General features: G+C 36.1%; 1 protein-coding gene across 3 annotated transcripts in view; it reads right to left on the reverse strand.

Annotated features, from left to right (window-relative positions):
• Positions 1–21,326, reverse strand: part of LOC121322289 (VPS10 domain-containing receptor SorCS3-like) — a 131,537-nt gene that overhangs the window by 36,500 nt on the left and 73,711 nt on the right. For all 3 annotated transcript variants that reach the window (XM_041262059.1, XM_041262058.1, XM_041262061.1), the window contains exons 5-7: positions 7,442–7,515; positions 4,949–5,013; positions 2,411–2,529 (exon numbers count right to left, since the gene is read on the reverse strand). In XM_041262059.1, the coding sequence (XP_041117993.1) occupies positions 2,411–2,529; positions 4,949–5,013; positions 7,442–7,515 (258 nt within the window). The remainder of the gene's footprint in view (positions 1–2,410; positions 2,530–4,948; positions 5,014–7,441; positions 7,516–21,326) is intronic.

Raw genomic sequence — 21,326 nt, forward strand, 5'->3', positions numbered from 1 at the left:
TATGAATTACTGTCCACACGCATATTCATTTTTATCCAGTCATATGGAACAGAAATACAGGATTTCAAGTGGAAGACTTTTGCAGGACACTGGAGTCAGCATTTCTTCTTCTTTGTCAAAGTAACTCTTTAACCCTATTCAAAGAGTTTCATTGGAAGAACAGTACCATTATTGACACAGAAAATCTTACCGTGCTGGTGAATAGAGTCCACGGGATTTAGGGTTCACATCTGCCACAATTACTAAAATCATTAGCACACAGCTCTATTTGTTCTTTCACCATACACAAGGTGTTTTCTTCTAGTCATCAATAGGGACACATTTACTTTCATTTCCTTTATTCTCTCCCTTATTTAAATGCTAAATCCACAAAGTAGAACTACATCAAGTCACCGGCTTTGGAACATTCAGATAAAAGAGGTTCATCATTTTATGTCTGAGTAGCTGTTTCTTCATGTGCTATTAATGTATTGCTCAATAACATGAGAGGAATAGAAGGCTGCTGTGTTTAATGCCACATAATCTTCCACAATAACTCTGTCTACAATCGAGTGCAGAAGATAAAAATCAATGAGAACCAGAGACAGCTGAACTTAAAAATAAATTGTGATGATTGATTTTTCTTACAAGAATCTTTCAGCTGTGACCCAATGTAATACAACCACATGGTCCAGAGTTTTAGTAATTCTAGTTCGGGTTGAGGCCCATTTGGGAAGAAATGTTTCTTGTTGTCAGTTTATCTACAAAAATCTAACCTAAATACAGGACTTGAAGCTGATGGTTATGCATTAACAAGTAAAAAAAAAACAGGTTTGCAATTGTGTGTATAATTACCTACTGTATCTAGCAAGTGCAAAAGATGAATACATATATAATTAATAAAGGTGGGTCATTTATTGACACATTTATTATATGTTATATCTTGGTAGTGCCAAATTTAAAAACATCTCAAGATTTCAATGAGCAACTAGTCCTCAAGTGCAATTGTACCCAATGTTATAATTCAGAAAAGAGATATCCACCAAAGACTGATTTGACCAATTCTTTACTGGATTTGACAAGAGGACTAAGAGAAACATTATATACTTTTTGGTCTGTGGCTTTGTCCATTGGAGCTCTAAAGCTGCTTGTGTGCTGGCTGACTGTGAGATAAAATAATTATTGCTTGATGACCGCTATTGTCAGCAGGGAGGTAAAGTGGCACTCTGGGACACGTTCCCCCTCCCCATGTACTGACTGACTGTGATGTAATGGTTATTGATTAATAACAGTTATCCAGGGACAGGATTAGTGGAACTTTGGCTACTGCCCCCCCATGTTGTGGCTGACTGTGATGTAATGATTATTGACAGTTATTGCCAGCGGCAGGGTAAGTGACAAGAGGCACCCTGGACAAGGCATGCTGTAAGGTGGAGGCAAGGGAGGAGGAGGACCAAACAAATAAACGGCAAAGAGGCATAGGCAAAGGGCTCTCTATAGGAACATTTTTATTGCATATGTGATTACAGACAGATCCTCCTTTCAGTAACATAACATAACAGTTTCCATTCATTTACTACCAATGCAGAATGTCTGGGTGAGATGTATTCTTTATTTTACATACCATAATGGCTTTTAAAATGGTGATCGCCAAGGCTAGCACCACATAAAAACTGATTTCTTGAAAAGACGTTTAAGTTACTTTGGCATGCATTAATATAACTCAGTATTGTGTTCTGGGAAAAATACCAAAAAGGTATTAAAGGCTCTTAGAATAAGAAGAATTGTAAAATGAAGAATAGGTAGATATTAATTACAGAAATTAGATAAAATAATAAGTAGAACACTATTGTGTTTTATTCACATTAAAAACTCAATCTCTCAGTTCTCTGAAAAGAAGGCCTGTCAGCAATCTAGCCTTGCACAATAAGCTAAAAAAAAAGAATACCAAGCAAGCAGAGAATCTGAGGTTTACAATGCAACGTTATTTTGATTGGTCTGCACAGACAGAGTTAGACTGGGATTATTTTGTGTAATTCAATAATAATGGTTCAGTATTTCTCCTAAGGAAGTGTTTAATAGCATTGCACCAGCTGCCAGCTGTGAACTTGTGTGAATAATGTATCTGTTTGGTATATAAGTAAAGACTGGCAGTTAAAATGTGCTTATGATAGACAGTGATGACATATACCCAGAATGTAATTAATGTAATAGTGTTCTGTGTATATGCACTTACAGTGCAGAGATGAGCCGCTATACCTCTTTGAGTCTGCAGTAACTCTTCCACGACAATATTATTTGTTTATACACATTTTTGTATTTTTTATTTTTTTTTACCTGCGCTAGATTCAAGCCCAGGCTTTCAGATGTGAGTAAGCTCTGCTTCCTCGCCCACGTTGCTTATATTTGTAACTCTGCTCAAGTTCAATACCTGAATGAACATATACTCATCCTGAACCACGAGGGAACTGGTGTCAATGTATCCAGGGAAAGGATGGTTTCTGTCCAGCTCAGAACAGGCTTGAATCCTGCAGGTAACGTATCGAGTATCTGTTTAAAAAAAAAAAAAAGAAAAAGAAACAACTACAGGCAATTAGAAATGTTCTCAATACATGGCTTTCCCCAAAATGTAACCATATGGAATATATGGGAAAAAGAGGTTGTTCATGGATCAATCCCCATATCTTTATTTAAAGACAAAGGTTGAGAACCTTGGACAGCTCCCTGATGAAGTCAAGTCTTGCAACCATACTGTACCTCTAAAGCCCAAAGAGACAACTGCTGATCCCTCAGCTCATGGAATAAAGTTATAGGATGGAGTTGTTCTCTAATTACAGCTGTTCACAGTGTCTTAAATTCAATCTGACCATTGCTGAATTTGGTAGATTCATTATAATCCAATAAAATGAGAACTTTTCAAAAAAATTATAAAAAGGGAAGCACATAAATCAAAATAAAATGTGCACTTTAGAAGTGTTTTTCTTAATAAAATGTGCACTTTAGAAGTGTTTTTTTTTTAATAAAATGTGCACTTTTTAGAACTGATTTACCAGAATTACCATATTGTTCCTTTGTCATTTCTGTGTCACTGTTTTGCTTTCAATGCTAATCAAATCTGCTATAATGAGAAAAATGTTTTTGAGAAAGTTAACAAATATGATGTGGAGGCTTGCACAGTTCTAGCACAAGGGATTTTCAACTACTAACATTACAAAGCATTTTTAACATTTGTGATTTTATCTAAAGATCAGATGAAAATTATACATACAAAATCAAACTTTGTTTCCTTTTTCTAGACCAGCTGTAGTTTTGTAACTAGAGTAACAACATGTTGTATTTTTTAAGACATCTCCTTAAATTGCAGATGATTTCTTTGTTTTATCTAATGAGATAACATCACAAGGAGGACTAAAGAAATATTGAGTGTTCTGCTCATCCTTTTCTTTTTGGGCAGAGAACAAGAGGTCAAAAGAACAACCTCTATTATCAGATTTAACAAGCTCTTCAAGCGTGGAGGTTCAAGGGCTGGGATTTCACTGCTTAGATGTTATAAGGGTAGCCAAATCTCTTTAAAAAATCCTGTCAGCTAGAATGAATATGTTATCTTGTTTAATGTTGAGCTGGTCTTTTGGCTAAAAATGGTTTGCAGCCTGCTTTGAAATTTCTGAATAAAGTCTCCCTAGCAAAGTCACTAAAACTTTGGAAGATGCTTATTCTCTAAAGGTAACAAGTGGGAGAAACACACACAATAAATGGACAGAAACCCAGCTGACTAACTATAACAGTGCCTAATCACATTTTAGTGATCCGCATTGCTCAACAGTTGTTTCATAATTATTATTTTATAAAAGATCTCAAACCTACGGTTAAATGATGCTGTTCTGCGTATTCATTGTATTATTTATTTATTTTAATACTAACATAGTGAGTTACATGGTGCATTGTCTTGGATGGTATAGTTGTATCCAGAGGGGAACTAGCTCTAACAACATTGCTTTTTTGTCTCTTAAGTTTGCATCTCATTAATTTGCTTAAAGACATCATGCCTCAAGACTTGAAGGATAGGGATCCAGAGGCATTTGAGCTACTTTGTGGACAACATCTGCCAGAAAAAACACAGGTCCAAAGGTACAATGCATTCTAATAGAGCACCATCATTCTCCCGGGAGTAAGGGAGTCTAGCCCTCCTGCTCCTTTCTTCTTGCATGCAGAAAGTGGGAAATTATGACAAAGGTTGCTGGCCCCTCTGGCGTGACACTAAGCTGTTTTGACAGCTCTGCTTTTTCACCTGCAGCCAGTATTTACTTTACTTGTTTGAAAAAGGGCACGTCTTAAGGAGTGAGATCATTTCCCCCTGGATTTATAATTTGCATGGATGCTGCATTCCAGGGTTAGTGTTACATTTTAAAACTTTTTTTTTCTTTAAGCATTCTGTTTTGTTTAGCATCATTTTAATCTTGCAAAATTCCAATACTGTACGTATATATCTAACACTACTTATCCATTAGGGTCATTGTTTCCCCAATTTGTATTAAGTACATTACACCATCTGATAGTCAAAGATTGAAATTTTAATGCTAAAGCTATAGAAATTCTTTTTGAATAATCAATTGACATACGTGAACCTGGTCATAGTTGAGTATAATCAGACTGAACAGAAGCTAATAGAATGGACACTGTTAATATGTAGCCAATTATTTTTGACTTGGACAGCCTTGCATATGACATACTGTACAGACCTTGATGGTACTGACATACTCCTTAGTCATATTGACACTTCAGTATATAGCATAAGGGAGTTTAAGAAAGGGACCATATTAATCAACAATCAAGCAGTACATTTATCAGATAGATGTTTTATCCAGTGCCATACCCTTGGGACACAGTTCATGCAGAATGGATTTTTAGTTTCCCTCTCTGACCTCTCTTGCATTGTGATGGGAGAATAAAGCATTTTAGAATTACTCACGCCCATCCGCAGTCCGTGCCTCCATGTGTATGAGATCTGATTCCTTGTCTAAGCCGATTACTGACCTGAGATGGAAGAGAAGGAGAACAAACAATAAGGCAAATAGCCTTTGGGGAACTCAGCCCCGGTAATTGACAACTTTATTTGTGTCCACTTGAACATATCTGCAAACACTTGACTTTCTAGCTGTTCTTGGTTAAATGTAATCTATACCTCCCACCTGGCAGCAGTGTATCATAGATTCTCATTACACAGACACTTTGCGTGGAGGGGCGGAGGGGGGGGGGTTGGACTGTAATTTTGTTGAAGCATTTATTTTTTAATAAATTGTGGCAAACAAAGCAACCCTACATTTTGCTGTTTTTCTTTTATTCATGGTATTTCGTGCACCCAATTTTGTGTTGTTCCATGAAGTACTCATTCACCGGATTTGTTTCATTTATATTTTCATGAGTGTATCACTTTATAAGACGCTCAATTTTGATTTTCTCAGTTTCACTTCTTTCTTTACATGCCTTGAAAACAGTTGCTGGGATCATTATTTATAGAAGCATAAAAAAAAAACAGTGGAAGATTAAACATATACATATACAGTATACAGTAATCTTCCAATCTGTGTGATCTTCAGGGTTTTCTAATAAACAGCAAGCAATCAGCAATAACTGTCTTATATAGCTTGACATTTTCTGGTTAGTTGGTTCATATTAAACCTACAACATATGTATGTATGTATGTATGTATCAGCAATGAAAACACAATAGATTTCGGACACAAATTGCACAATGGTCCCGATGCAGTCGTACTGATATGCTATCATGATACTTCAATAGATTACTAGTGTAGTACAGAAAAGCCTCAGTCAGAACAAAGACACTTACAGTATCTGTTCTTTATTAGAAAGAACATGCACTGTTGCATAATGCTGAAGCAATCCTGAAAAAATCATGGAACACATCTAAAACAATGAAGTGATATAACCTGACATCAATGGAACAAGCAAAACAGAAAAAGGTAAAAAGCCTCCCCTGTACGTACAATACTTTACTCCATAGGGCAGTTACATATTCATTTTAAGATTTGCTTAAGCTGCAGGTGATGTCAATGGGAATGTCTTTATTTGTTGAGGTCTGTAGGTATTTTGCTTGAATGTAGCTCAGAGATGTCCCCTCACTTTAGAAACATATCGATCACATACAGCTGAGTGCATCTGCTCCTACTTCATGAGCAATAATGGGTTAGTAGAAAGTAACAGGTACATATCTCCATAGAACACAATGATGGGCTTTTCAATGTCCTTTATTCATTATTGACGATGTTTATTTTTTCCCTTGAACTTGGGATTTCCAAAGAGAAATATAATAAATTAAATATATTTCTCCAAGAGGGTGACTTTAGTCACCCTAAATTAAGTGCCTGCAATTCTCTAGCAGTCACAGGGAGTTGAACTCCAGCCACTGGAATAATGAAGAATTGACGCACTTAGGCACAATGCATTGAGCCACTTCTATAAAGTCTGATAAAGAGTTAACCTCTCGCCAGGGATGATGTCATAATCTGTAATGGAATCCTGAGGGTCCATGACCCAGGAGACCTTGGTAAAAACATTAAAAGTGCATTTAACATACTAAAAGCCTAGAGCAAGAAGAAGATGGTAGCATACTGGAAAGCACATTTATTATTGTGCCAACATAAAGACTATACGCAAGTATATAGTGCTGTAGTGTTCCACTTTTTAACAATACAGAATATGTATGTGGAGGGCACTGCACCATATCAGCACCATACATCATGTATATTACCTTTAAAAATGTGTAGATTATCTCTTCTGTCTACAAAATGACTCAACTGTTCCTCTGACGGGTTGCCCACCCCCTCTTGCTGGTTTCTGAACACAGGAAGCTAGTATTCAAACCTTGTCAATGATTGGCTGCCCTAAATGTGAAGCATTCATGATTACAGACTACAGGGCTTCCCTGTAACTGTGCCGTTCTATGCAACGGGAGCATACCACATGAAACTGCCATTGGAGAAATTCAGTTTTTAGTCCATAAATGGCTTCAAATAACATATATCAGTGAATTAGTCAGCTTCCTGAATGCAAAGCCTTCTGTATATTAAACTACAGGAGGTGGCACATGAACCAGAAACACACATTAAATAGCTTCTACTTTATAAATGCTTCTTCTTCTACTAACATGAATTGATAAGGAGCAAAGCTACAGGGCCCTTTCCAAGAGCTGCCAGGATTTTGAGCACCGTTATTTTTTAAATGCCATTTCCCTGTGATGCTAATGTCTTTGGCTGTCAAAATTCACACACACACACAGTTGTGTGGCTTTAATCCATCAGCACCCTCCCATCAGTAAACACTTTGTTTGTGTACAGTACTGTAGGACTGCACCCTGTAAATTCTGTCAACAAAGCTTTGCCTTTTGATTTAAAAAAATTAAATGCACAAAAGTAGAATCTGTTCAAATGTAATTCAAGACTTACCAGTAGAATCTGTTGGGGTTGACATTCTCATGTACCAGCTGCCATTTCCTCCCAAAATCTATAGAACTGTATAACTGAAGCAGGAGAAACAATATAAGCAATTTAGACATGTGAAATGTTTGCAGGCAACCCAATTCCCAACTGGAGCTATTAAACTGATTTGTGAGTTTTGGTCCCTTAGTCATTTAATTTCTATTCAAATTAAAAGTCCATGTTTTGCATTGGAAGCAATTATTACTAAGCTTAGCTCAGTAGTGTTGATTTCTTATTATTTTTTAGTAACAAAAAGTTACAAATATTTGAAATGATTGAAAAATCTTAAAGTAAATTAATAAAACTGTAAGCACATTAATTAAAAATGTGATTATTTTAAATGCGTGTTGTTTATCAGTGTTCGAACCCAAGATACTGATTAGTGACCATAAGTCACTTATCCTGTGCCATCCATTGTCATAGGTGGTATTGCTATTCATTGCAAGAGTGCTTACACAAACTTTGAATAACCCTCCAGACAGGAGCATTCAAACACTGTCAATTCACTTTCCACACATCAGCAATTTGCATTTGTGACTCACAGAATGTATACAAAACTGTCCTCAATTAAATTACTTTTGTTTGTACCTCACCGGCAAACTTATTCCAATAACATTTTTTTTTGGCAACAATGAGCATCTTGATGCACAGTCTTTTAATGGGCTTTCAAGGATGCAAATTGAAAATCCAGACACAAGAGTTTAATGACCTGCAGTCTTATTGAAAAAGCAAAAGCAGGTTTTTAAATATGCTTTCCTGCTAACCATGCCTGCTAGACAGCACCTCCTATAGATGTTAAACTCATTTTTAAGGGGAGCAGGGTCTGGATTTATAAAGGGGGTAATGATCGATTATGGATAAGCCTTTGTGCAGTTGCTGAATTAGGTACACAATTGTTTACTATTGCGTTTGAAGAAAATCCATAATAAAATATAAGCCTTCTCAAAGTAGGTGTAGATGATCTAATTTTGACACATTTTGTACAAATATGAAGCCCAAAGATGGTTAATATTAGTTTTCAAGTTAATCAATTAACTGGGGGTGCCCGATTCCAGTCCTGGAGGGCCTTTAGGGTTCAAGGTTGTGTTTGTGTTTCGAAAGTAATATATCTTACTTTTTCCCCTATAATTTCTTTTTTGTAAAAATAATTTATCACAACAGCGTCCTACTTCTTCTCAGATTGTACCATGTTGCTCATCACACTCAACAATGACAGATTGTGTTACTGAGTTACCTTACAACCTGATACTATTTGTCACAATTGTGACATCCTAAATTCCAAACTTCTTTGCTGTCATGAAGAAAGTTATCTAGTTTTCTGCTGTCTGCCACCCATACATCATAATCAGTGAGAACCCCCCCCCCCAAAAAAAAAAGAAGGACAATAACAGATTATTAATTTCGGTTTAGAATGGTATTATGCAGTGCGCGCGCGCGCACACACACACACACACACACACACATACACACACATACACAATGCTATCCACTGAGAACTATGTCTACAGATAAGGTTATGCTGTATTAATAAGCCGTTTTGTAGATCAGGTTATAATTGGCATGAACCTCAAGACACATCTTGTTAAACATATTCATAATGTGGGTTTCCACGCTGGGTATGTATTCTTCTATATACACAGATTACTAAAGCTTACTGAAGATACAAAAACTACTGTTCAGAAAGGTAAGTGTTTCTCAGCCCCACTGATAGTCCTTAATACACAGAGGTTACACAATAGTCCCATTCATGGGCTGTGTTATACAGTACCTTACCCATCACCCTGCGTGGTGCTTGTGATCGTATGCAGGTGCTACTGTTTACAGGGTCTCTCATGCTAAATAAAGCTGGTTATGTACACATGAGCCCATGATAGGCAGCAGTCTAGCAAAGTCCATACCCCAGCACTTTGACTGACATGCAATTTCAAGTCTGCATTAACTGGCTTATTCATGCCACCCTAATTATCTATCACTAACAGCCAGTCTCGTAATCATATGCCTTTCAATCTCTTAGCCATAAAGCTTTTAATAAAATCAATAGGTGCATTATGAAAATTGCATTCATTTTGAAAAAAAAGCTGATCTGACAAGAGTATGTATATATTTAAACATTTGCCAAAAAAAGAGTTTAAAATAGCAACATTTGTGATCGATGCAATCAACTATCTTTTTGAAGCAACGTCTTGTGTTCTATCATAATTTTCTGAGAAATATTTGTAGATGAGATACAAAAAATATACATAATTAAAAAAATAAAGAAATAACAACATTATATTTATATATACACACACACACAGTAAATGCTGCTTATTTGCAAACCTGATATAAAAAAAAAACTTTCCAATCCCAATGTCATAGACTTTAATGCTAAAAGATTTTGGATATTAATACCGGCATGCCGCTTAATGACAACATTTTCAAAAGTTTCCATGGTTACAGAATGAGCGGGAATGCAAAACGAGCACACATTTCAGCTTCCCTGTCTACGTAATAACATCATAACCTACTGAATTCACCCCTGTATCATTAAAATTGCAGAGAGCCTACACACTATTTAGTAGACAGGGACACTCTATACTTTTATAACCTCTGATTGTTTATATGTAGGCCTAATGGCTTCCAAATGTGTAGACCTGTCTATAACCGACAAAGTTCAGATTCTGGGAGCTCAGCAAGTGCACGTAGCGAAAAAGTCTGACATTTCAAAATCCATTGTTTGCCGTATTCTAAAGATAAGTGACAACATTACGAGAGAGTATGAAAACAGCACAAACCGAGGCCGTAAGCACCAGCGAGACAGAAAGGAGGCAGATGATTTATGGCTCTGGTACTGTCAGAAACGAACGCAAGGTGCTCGCACTGCAGGAGCCGTTCTGAAATAGAGAGCGACTCAACTAGCAATAGAGTGGGGAAAGGAGTTCAATCAGTCAAGGTGGCCCAGTTGTTGGAAAACCTGCCACAATGTGATTCAACGTAAAGAACACGACGGGAAACACCTTACCTCTGACTTTACACGAGTTCCAGCCATGTAACATCTTTAATGCTGACAAAACCACTCTGTTCTACTGGGGCTTTACAGACAGGGGGTTTGGTTTGAGGTGGGAAGTGTTTACAGGAGGTAAAAAAGCAATTACATTGATGTGCTGTGCAAACAGTTTTTCGTGTTCGTAAAAAGTAAAAGCCCTCGTTGTTTTCTAAAAGATCACTCCCACCTTCCTGTGATCTACAGGAAATCTTGAAATTCCTGGATGAGAAGTTCACTGTTTATAGAGTGGCTGAAAAATTGGAACAGGGAGCGAATCTTGCCTATTAAGTGACAACTGCCCAGCTCATCCATACAACATTGAACTGTCTCACATTGTGTTGCAGTTTCTTTCACCGAACACGACCTCTGTCATGCAACGATGGACATGGAGGTCATTAAAAACTTAAAAGGCTACTACTGCTCTTGTCTCAATTCACACATCATTGTTGTTCTCCCCGAGACTGTTTCCAACTGCTTCAGAAAGGGAGGGTTTGTATCTGCCACAGACAGCGAGGAGCAGATTGATGTTGATGCGCTTTGCCGATGCTGCCATTCCTGACAACCTCACAGCAGAGGAGTTTGAGGCCATGGTGGAGTTTGACAGTCAGGAGGAGATGGCAGGTGAGCTCACAGATGCAAAACTTTTGGAGGCAGTAACAGCTGACAGGCACCCACAGGTGGAAGAAGTGGAAGAAACAGAAGAGGATATTGCACCAGAACTTTCAGTGAAAGAACAGCTGCAGGCAGTGAACACTTTTAGTAGGATATGCCAGAATCGTGGCTTTGAAAACGACTAAGAAGCTGCTCGGAAAATTGAGAGGGATTTACATTTGGAGTTGGCGAATCGTAAAAAGAAGACAACATTGGACAGCTATTTTTAAAACTGTGCCTGATTATTAAATGTAAGTACAGTATCAACAGTTTATTATTCTCTAAGGACATTGGTAGTACAATAGGGTGTTGCAGAGTAGATCAGCTTAACATTACCAATATTAGCCTACTGCACTTTTTAAAAAAAGAAAAACACATTAGCCTATTAGAGTTTGCAGTGGTTTATTCTTGTATTTTTCTATGCAGATTCTAATCACTACAGAGAATTTTGTGCATAATTTCAGCGTCGCTTTCTAAAGCATGGTGTCCATATATTCAACCAGGTAATTAAAACTTTGACTTTATTAACTTGAATAATTGTTGAAGCCAATAATTTGAAAAAAAATATATATATATATATATATATATATATATATATATATATATATATATATATATATATATATATATATATATATATATATCTATATTAAAATTTTTTTTCTATGTATTACAAATAGTTTGTATTGTTCCAAACCGGCTAGCAAGTACCATAACTCTGGGAAATGGATTCTAAATGCAAAATTATTATTGTATTATACAATCACCTCTATATGTTTATATTAACTTCCTGTAGAAATAGGTATTGTGTATTTAGTACATGCACACCACTCTTATTACTGGGCAAATCCTTTTTATTTTATACAGAGCTAAGATGCATTAAGGCCCCCAAGACTAGAAAGCAAATATTACAAATATTTTATAAACATATATTAAAAGTGACATTATCATTCAGACTCCAGCTTAACCCTTCAGAATGGTCCTTTTAATCTGTATTTTTAGAACCCCCTCCCCCCCCTCCCAGAGTTGGCCGAGAGGTGGTTGTCACCTATTGAGGGGAGTTCACACATGAGAATGAGGTTAGGCAGAATTGCATTATTGTAACTGTTATTCATCTACCTCTTGAAATGTGTTCAAAGTGTTTATTGAGGTTCAAGGTTTCACTGTTTAAATTACATTTCAAACTTATTGCTTGTTTCTGGTACAAAATTGACAGTAGTTGAAAATGATGTTTCGCGGTTTTTACCACAAAAAACAACCATGCTTTCCCACATGCTGTCCTAAGAGGACAACCTTTTAACAGAAAAAGAGGTGTCTTTCTGTCACCATGCCTATTACATTCTTGGATCTTAGCAATTTCTAGCAAATGAACTGTCAAACAGTATTCCAATGACCCGTTTTAAAAAAGAAAACAATTTTATTTTTAACTTTTAACTAAGATCCGTTTCAGTTGTGGCATTTAGATTGCTGGAAGGCTCCATACAACCTTTTGAAAAGTTCCTTGTGTTAAGCCACTTTCAGTGATACAGCATATTTCTCTACCTCTCAATGTCACTAATTAAGGCAAAACCTCTTTTTATACAGTCGACTACACAAGGGATCTGCATTACAACTACTAGTAGCATTTGTTAACTGAAAATGCCATGAAGTAAGGCTTGTTGCTAATCAAGTCATCATTTAAAATTTCAAATGAGCTGGATTGCGTGAAATTTCTGGGCTCATTGATATTTACTATACGAATGTTCATCAAGTCTTGAAATTAAAGCTGTATCTCATTTGCCTAATTTAAATATATTGTTTAAGGAAAATGCACTTGACAAATTAAAGTTTTTTTTTACTGTAAATGGTGTACAAAACACAGTATGTGTTTTAATCTGTTAACAGACAGTAGCTGGGTTTACATGCACGAGAAAATCGACTCAACAGTCATGACTGTGTGACAAAAGAACGTCTTTTGTTCAGTGCGACTGTAAGGGCAGAGTCATTCATTTTCTCACGATAGCTGTCAAACCCCATGTAAACGAGAGCAGGAATCGTGCTGGTGCCTCACGAGATTTCAGGAGTCAAGATCCCATTTAACTGGATGATTCTCACGTTCTTCCGCAGCAAAGCCGTACCAAACCGAATACACACACACACACACACACACACACACACACACACACACACACACACACACACACACACACACACACTGACACACACACACACACACACACACACACACACACACACAAGAAAGAACGCAAAAGACGCTGCAAATGTAACCCTCTCGTATAGCCTCTTATTAATGTTTGTATAAATACATGTTGTTAAGCACAACTAACTAAACTTTTAGCCTCATGTTATTATTATTATTATTATTATTATTATTATTATTATTATTATTATTATTATTATTAGTAGTAGTAGTAGTAGTAGTATTTTCCTTCTATAATTCTTTTAAGATGTCCCAGGAACAACAGAGCTCCACCTTTTCTTCCACCGCACAGAACTGGAATGAACTGTTTGCATCAATTGACATATTGTGCAATAAGTAATGGATATAGTTAACAAACAACATAAATGTACTGTATTGCTTTAAATAAAGACTTTTGTTTGAATGTTTATAATATTACAAGACATCCATGTTTCATGTGTGTGTGTGTTTTAAGCGGATTCTGCACCTGGCACTTCCCTGGCACTTCTACCACAGCTGCCGACCAGCAGTCACTGGTTCTCGGAGTATGGCAAAAACATTGTGAGGAAAACTGTCATGACTTGTACATGTAAATGCCGTCAATGAAAATGTCTGCTCTTTGGGGAAAACAAGCAATGTTCAAGACTCCTGGTTTACATGTGAAAAGAAGTAATAAAGCTGCCACATGTTTCTGAAATAATTAAATTTCCCTTTGCAAGCATTTGGAGCCTCCAAATCTGCAGAAACAAGGTCTGACAAAAGCAGCGCGTAATTTGAATTCTGAAATACCACCCAACCAACGCAAAATGAAAAAAAAAAAAAACATCAGCTGTTTAACTGTCATTATTCAGTGGCAGCTGTAGAGCATTAGGGTTGGTTGAAATTCTTATTTTAAAACTCATTCATTAACTGCTCAAACATCACTACTCTGAGTTTACACATTCCATTCCATTCCTATTATTTGTTTAACAAACATTTACAGTGGGATTCACTGTGTTGTGGAAATAAACGTGACTTTAGCAGTTGCAATCTTGTATGGAAACACATGTATTACAATGCATACAAATCCACCATCTGGAGAACTTGCTGGGTATTTTATTCCACACTGCACATAAAGAGACAATATATTGACAAAGCAGCTCATCCCAAGAGTTTACAGACTAAAATCAGAGCCGCCGCTTCCTTCCGTTTCATTTTTGCTCCAAAAGGATTAGGCCCAAGGCCAGCACACGGGCAAAATCATCCCAAACAAAGTATGGTACAGAAAGTTAAAAATCCTCTCATCTGCGGTCACCGTTTGGTCTCAACAATTTCCTTCCCTGCACAAGAATGGAACACCCTCCTTTACAGTATAATGTACTCAATAATAGTAAAGAAGAAATATAGCAAAATGATGTTCTTATGGTCAGTGTTCCATCTAATATAATTCAATATGGGGAGCACCATTAGCTACACAGGGTATATGATTCCAAGCTTTTAGGTACAATATGTTAAAATAACATGTGACATCAGCGCAAATACTGTACATGAAAGTGAAGCTCAGAGGAGGGGTATGTCAGCAGAGATGCAACACATTTATATATATATATGTAGAAAGATGTTCCGATTAACTGTAACCTACTGTAGGAACCTCTAAGAGTTCTCATAAATAGGCAGTAGTTGGGGAAACTTCACTGGAAAGGAAATACGTTCAAACTAATGGTGCGCTAGTCAGTGCTGTATGACATGTTTTTCATACTCTGTTATTAGATATGATTTTTATCTTATAGGTTATCAAGCAACGAGAGTGGTATAGATATTATTTAACACTTTAAAATGTCGTTAACTCACTACCAGAACTAGAAATGCATTGGTTACTGCTTTGAAGGTTTGAAGACAAAGGATAATTCAACTCCTAAATGTTCTGTTTTTGTTTTTGTTTGTAGATGTATTTGTTTATTTATTTTAATGAAGGGCTGTTATCCTGTGTCTTTAGAAATGTTATTTTAAAAATGAACTGGCACCACAAGCAGCCTGAATACATCAGGCCATTACAATATTAGATATGATTTTAATCAACTATTGATGATGAGAATATTGTGATTAAAAGCAACGATTACATTGATTTTAAAGCAGTGTCTTTATTTATAAAGTTAAATGAGGGAAAAAAGGAACAACATTTACATTACCATAGCAGGGTCTAGGTAACACTTTATTGTAGATGCCTCTAATGAATGTGTATTTACAAAGCGGTTAGTTAGTAAATACATGTGCATGTAAATGAATGCATTCTGTGTTAGTAAATTGGACAGTACATTTAGATTTATGGTGCACGTTAGGCTCACTGCTTTATGTGTAAGTTACAGCTACATTTAGTGAATGTGTGATTTTTTTTTTACTTGATATAACCCTATCCCTAACCCTAACTCTAATGCTAAACCAAATCCTCACCCACGAACCCTAACTTTTAACATAACCCTAACCTGCACCAATTGTAATAGTGCAATAAGAAGTGGAAAATACATTGAGTTGCATTGGCCGTTTTATGCCAATTATTATTATTTTTATTATTATTATTATTATTTTTGGTGGTAGTAGTAGTATTGTTATTATTATTTATCATCGATTGATTAAGCAGGTTTTCTTCTTATCCTGATGAAAACAACAGAGATTTAATCCAAACATGGGTGTGGTTAAAATAAAAAAATAAAAAATAATAAAAAACTTAGCCACTATGTACAAAAACAACTAAACAATCCAGCACCAGAACCTTGTGGACTCTATGTGGTCCGTTCCAGTTTGAGGTAAAGATCGGCATTCTGCAGCATGCTATAAACATGAAAACACACTGTCTCAGTTACATTTCCTTTCATAAACAAGGGTTGGCATGTGCTTCCTTACACATCTTCTCACTGCTAGAATATTGATCACAAAGTCAGTGATGCGTGAGAACATACATTGTTTTTGGAGCGAATGTAGGATAAGCCTGGCTGGAGGGAGACATTTGTATTGAACCTTTTAAAGGTGCAATCAATTTGTATGGTAAATAAAATACACACAACGTAAAGGAACACATTCATTTCCATAAGGAATTGACCTCTAAGCACCCTCCGGGCATGACTTGAAAGGATGAAAGAGGTTAGAATTTCAGGAGCATGGAAGAGTCCTTAGAACAAAAGTACATCTATACACATCTTTTCGTCTGTTTTTTGTCTGTCTCTCATTTTCCTAAGATGTTTGAGCACATAGCTTAAAACATGTCATGTCAATTATACTCCAACACTCAAAATCCTAATCCTAACACTTTTGTCTAAATGAAAGTAGAGCTAAATATTGAAAAGGAAAATTTAATCTGCAAATGAAAAATGCAAAATTGTATCAGTAAAGGCAGCAACACTTTACATTGTGTCTCTGATTACTGTGCACTTACACAGCACTTAGTAAATACATGTGTACTTACACATAGTTACAATGTTATTATGCATAGTTACAATGTACTTAATGTGTAATTTGTTTTGCACAAAATAGCTAACCCTAATTCTAAACCTAGCCATAACTTTAACCCTAACTCTTTTCTGATACAATTGTGTACTTACATATATAGTGCAAAAATTTTTACACGTTAAGTACATTGTAACTGTGCATAATAACATTGTAACTATGTATAAGTAGACATGTACTCGCAATGTAACTTTTATGTAAATACACAGTAATTAGAGACACGTAATGTAAAGTGTTACCATAAAGGCTTGGATTACTGTTTTCTAAGCTCTATAAAACCTGATTATCAGGCATTGTCTATAAAACCTTATTATCAAGCATTGCCGTGGTGGTTTACCTTGTCTGTACAGTATCAAATACCCGATGGTAATGTCCTCTTAGCAGGGTTTTGTATCTTTAAAAAAGGGCCACTTGCTAAAACAGTTAAACAGTTGAACCCCCCCCACTCATAACAGTGCAAAATGTAATTGGTGTGCGTATTTCGCCTGTAAATAACAGAAAAAAAAATCAAATTTATCTTTTAATGAGTATATGAAGCAGCTGCTGTGATCCAAAATGCAGTGACCATTTAAAGCGATTGTACTATTCTAGAAAGCATTTTAATGAGAGCAAAGTGTCTATCCTACAAAATGAAATGCCATGAGGCCTGTGAAACAAATGCATCATGGCTTGCACCAGCAGAGTATGACTGGTATCCCTTGCCTTTGGCATTCTGATGTCATCCTGTCAGTGTAAGACTTCTGTTCCACTGGCTCCATTTCACATTGTGTAAACATACTAAAGTCAATTAGCAGGGTATAGCATCAGACATATATGACCCTGAACTACCTCCCAATTATATTCATTCAAGGTTTATGACGTCAGGCCCAAAACTTAGTGTCAGTTTGGGGGGTTTGAAATCCAACATGAAATTCACACACTTGGACAGCTAAGGTTATTTGTGTATGCATTACTTTACAGAATTATATAACAATTATTATTTTTTTTTTATTTATTTTTTTTAATCTATATATTTTACATTGGACTCTAAAATGCAAATTCCTTAACCTTTGCATGACCTGCAAAACATGTGAAGGCTTGCCATATGGGCTAAATTAATTTACTAAGCTGAAAGATGCACAAAGACATCAAGATTCATTGTCATGTAGATGTAGTTATCACCACAACCATTATCTTTGATGCATTAATCTCACCAGTCCTCAGAGCCTCTCCTCTGTATCGACACTATAAATTCTTTGCTCTCTTAATGCAAGGCTTTTGAATATCTATAGCAATTTCTTAAGGTTTTTAGCTCACAGTCCAACTCTAAAGTGGAAGATTCAGTTTTTATCTTGTAATGATTCTGTGGTAGCAGAATGCAGCCCCTTTTAAAGAGTTGAGTATTACAATGACAATAACGGCACTGTTTCACAGCTTTGATTTGCAATGAATTCCTGGTTACAGGGAAAGGGTGTCCAATCCCTGTCACGGAGGGCCGTGCCACCACAGGTTTAACAGGTACATTGATATAATTAACTATTTCATGGTCTGAATGGATGTTTAATCAGTTCAATTAAACAATTTTGGAACAAAGACCAGGGCTGAAAGGTTCCACTTTGGCCACCCCTGTTATCAAGCATAATAGGTTGTAGAAGTAGTTCCCAAGCTGTGGTCCATGAGTAAACTCCAGGTGGTTTGTAAACAACTCCCAAAATCCGGTTACTGGGATGCAATTCATGCAAAAAACTGTTTCTGCACAATCACACGTTGTGCTACTAATATTACTAAGTAACACAACAAATAGCTTTAACCATGTGATATGTTATTATAAGATATATGTGTAGTCTGTATTATTTGTCATGAGGTTTTGTCAAATAGAATTCTCAAACCTGCAAAATTGAGACGCAATTTACCTACAAAGCATTCAGAATGTGAAAAAAATAAACAATTTTAAACAAAAGAAACAGGAACTTTTTAGTCTAGTCTCAATGCCGAATGAATTACCAAGTAAAATAAATTAATAGATAAATAAATACTGTGGAAGTGTGTTTGAAGGCAGGTGCAGTGCGGTAGAAAGATCTTTGGAACAGCATTGCAGTGCCAATACTTCTTTAATTCAAACTATAACAGCTTCTAAAAACAAAGAAAACAATAAGAATACTCCAAAACATGAGGAGTACTAAAACAGCAGCATTTGTAGTCACTATCGGTATGGCATGCTGTAACACAAAGTCTGATTATCACATTTGTTTTTACCTGTCACTCAGTACATTTACATGACCAAGTGTTTTCCGAACACTAATGTTTTCCGAAACTGAATCAGAAAACTGATTTTCTTAAACGTCACTTTTCTGTGTTTACATGATTAACGATAGAAAATCTAATTAGAATTCAACTGTATACATGCATTGAAGTTTTTGGAAAACACAGGATACTGTTGCATGCAAAGTATTGTAGTAGCCTTTGTAGCCTTAATAGCCTTAGTATGATTTGAAGACCGGACATTTCTGCGATAGAATGGAGACCAATCCAATACAGTGCTTTATCGAAGTGCCAGGTCTTAAAATCAAAGATTACTATCCTATACATCTATTCAGATTCCCCACAATGTGCAATAAGCTTTTCCAACAGCTCATCCTGTTCTATATTACCAGTTTCTTTTGCAGACATTATTTTAAATTATCATTTCATTTTAAAGCTGGAAAATATGTGTTGCTTCAGTATGGGCTATTAACAAATACATACAGACTTTAACAAAAGTATTACTTTATCCCTAATTACATAAATGGATGCATGCAGACTGACTACAGATTATTAATATTTTCTCTGTTTTCTAAAAGTTTGCACATGTACAGTATACTATTGGAATAAGTTTTCCCAAAAGTGTATTTACATGATATACATTCTGTAAGTTTTTGGAATTTAATCGAAAATTTTTGGGTGTTGTTTAACAAAAACTGACTTTCAGAATATTCCGATACATTTTCCGAAAACTCTGTTTATATGACTTTTGATATCGGAATTCTTATGCTCATGTAAACACATCAATTGTTATCATTACACTTATATTGTACAGCATTCATCCTACGCCTTTCAAGAGAGAGCATGTGCTTGTATGCAAATTAAACACACATATAGAGGCTCTACAACAAAGCTTTATGTTGCAGTATTAAGGGTTCTAGTCTAATAATCAATTAGGCTAAACCATAAGCTGTCAGTTACACCTGTACTCCCCTAATGGTATAACATGTCCTTAATTGCATCCAGTTTTTATCCAAAAACTAAGCTACACATTTAGATTCCTGGTGTTGCATTAAGAACTTGTGAAAGACTACGACTGGTTTGAACAGGATAATGCTACTTTATTTAATAAAATCTGTCCCACTTCATTTTCTGTCTTAAGCCCTTACTGGTATATAATATCACATAGAGTAATTATCTCCTAATCACCAATACAGTGACATTCAGAGATTCACAGCCTCACATATTTGGAACAGCTTATCTCTTTGAATAAGAACCTCATTACCCTACTCAAGATTCACTCAAAGCAGTATTTACTGTTTGCCATTTCACATTGGCATTGCGATAACTGTAATTCTGATTTTAATCTTCTTGTACTTCGGATACCAGAATCCTTCTTTGCCTCAGGGACCCTATTAACAAGGAAGTGTTAGCTTGGCGAGACGCTATCCTTATTAATTTGTAGCTACATTAGCACACAATATAAAGCTATTGTGTTTCACCCGCAAAATGGCCAAAGCCTAGAAGCTAAAACCAATATTTTTCATTACTCATGAACACATTCTTGGGAGGGGGGGGGGGGGGGCTGAAGATTAACACCCAAAACAGGTAGACTTTACTTTACTGTAATGTATCGTGTCTGAAAATGAAGACAGCCTCTGTACTGTCAGTAACAGAGTAAAATGATAAAAGTGTGTTCTACTGGCTGGGAGTAGAAATCTCCAGTCCTGTTCAGGTTGATGTTGTGGAGTAAGGACCCAATTAAGTTTTATTGTCATTAAAAATACAAACACAGGGCTGTAGCACCACACCAGCAAACTGCTGCTTCCACCATGCATAAGGCTCCTCCAGATGGAAGATGGCCAAGGGTTTGGTCTGCTGTCTTATCCTTTGTTTTATATTGGATGTTTGGTGGTGTTAAAAAACAGTCTGGCCTTTTATTCTAACTTGAGATCCAAGTTGCAGCTCTGGTCTGCCTTTAGAGTGCAATACTGTTTTTAGCTGTTTTCAAACTATTATATACAATAACTTTTGTTTTCTTGGTTTCGAAAACAACACAAGGTTCAAACAATGAATTCTTGAAAAGCATTTATCCTGGTGGCTTGAATGCCAATAATAATCCTGAACCAATCTTGAGCAAAACAATGGAAAACATTCACAATTTAACATAGCTGACATTTAAATTATACCTCAATCCTAATGAGGTCTCCTTTCAAATGAACAAAAGGTAGAACAAATGACTGCTCAACACACTAGAAATGCCAATCAGCTCTTGGGAGGATAAAGGGTATTTGACA

Source organism: Polyodon spathula, chromosome 10 (genome assembly GCF_017654505.1).
Source record: "Polyodon spathula isolate WHYD16114869_AA chromosome 10, ASM1765450v1, whole genome shotgun sequence".
Taxonomy (NCBI): Eukaryota; Metazoa; Chordata; class Actinopteri; order Acipenseriformes; family Polyodontidae; genus Polyodon; species Polyodon spathula.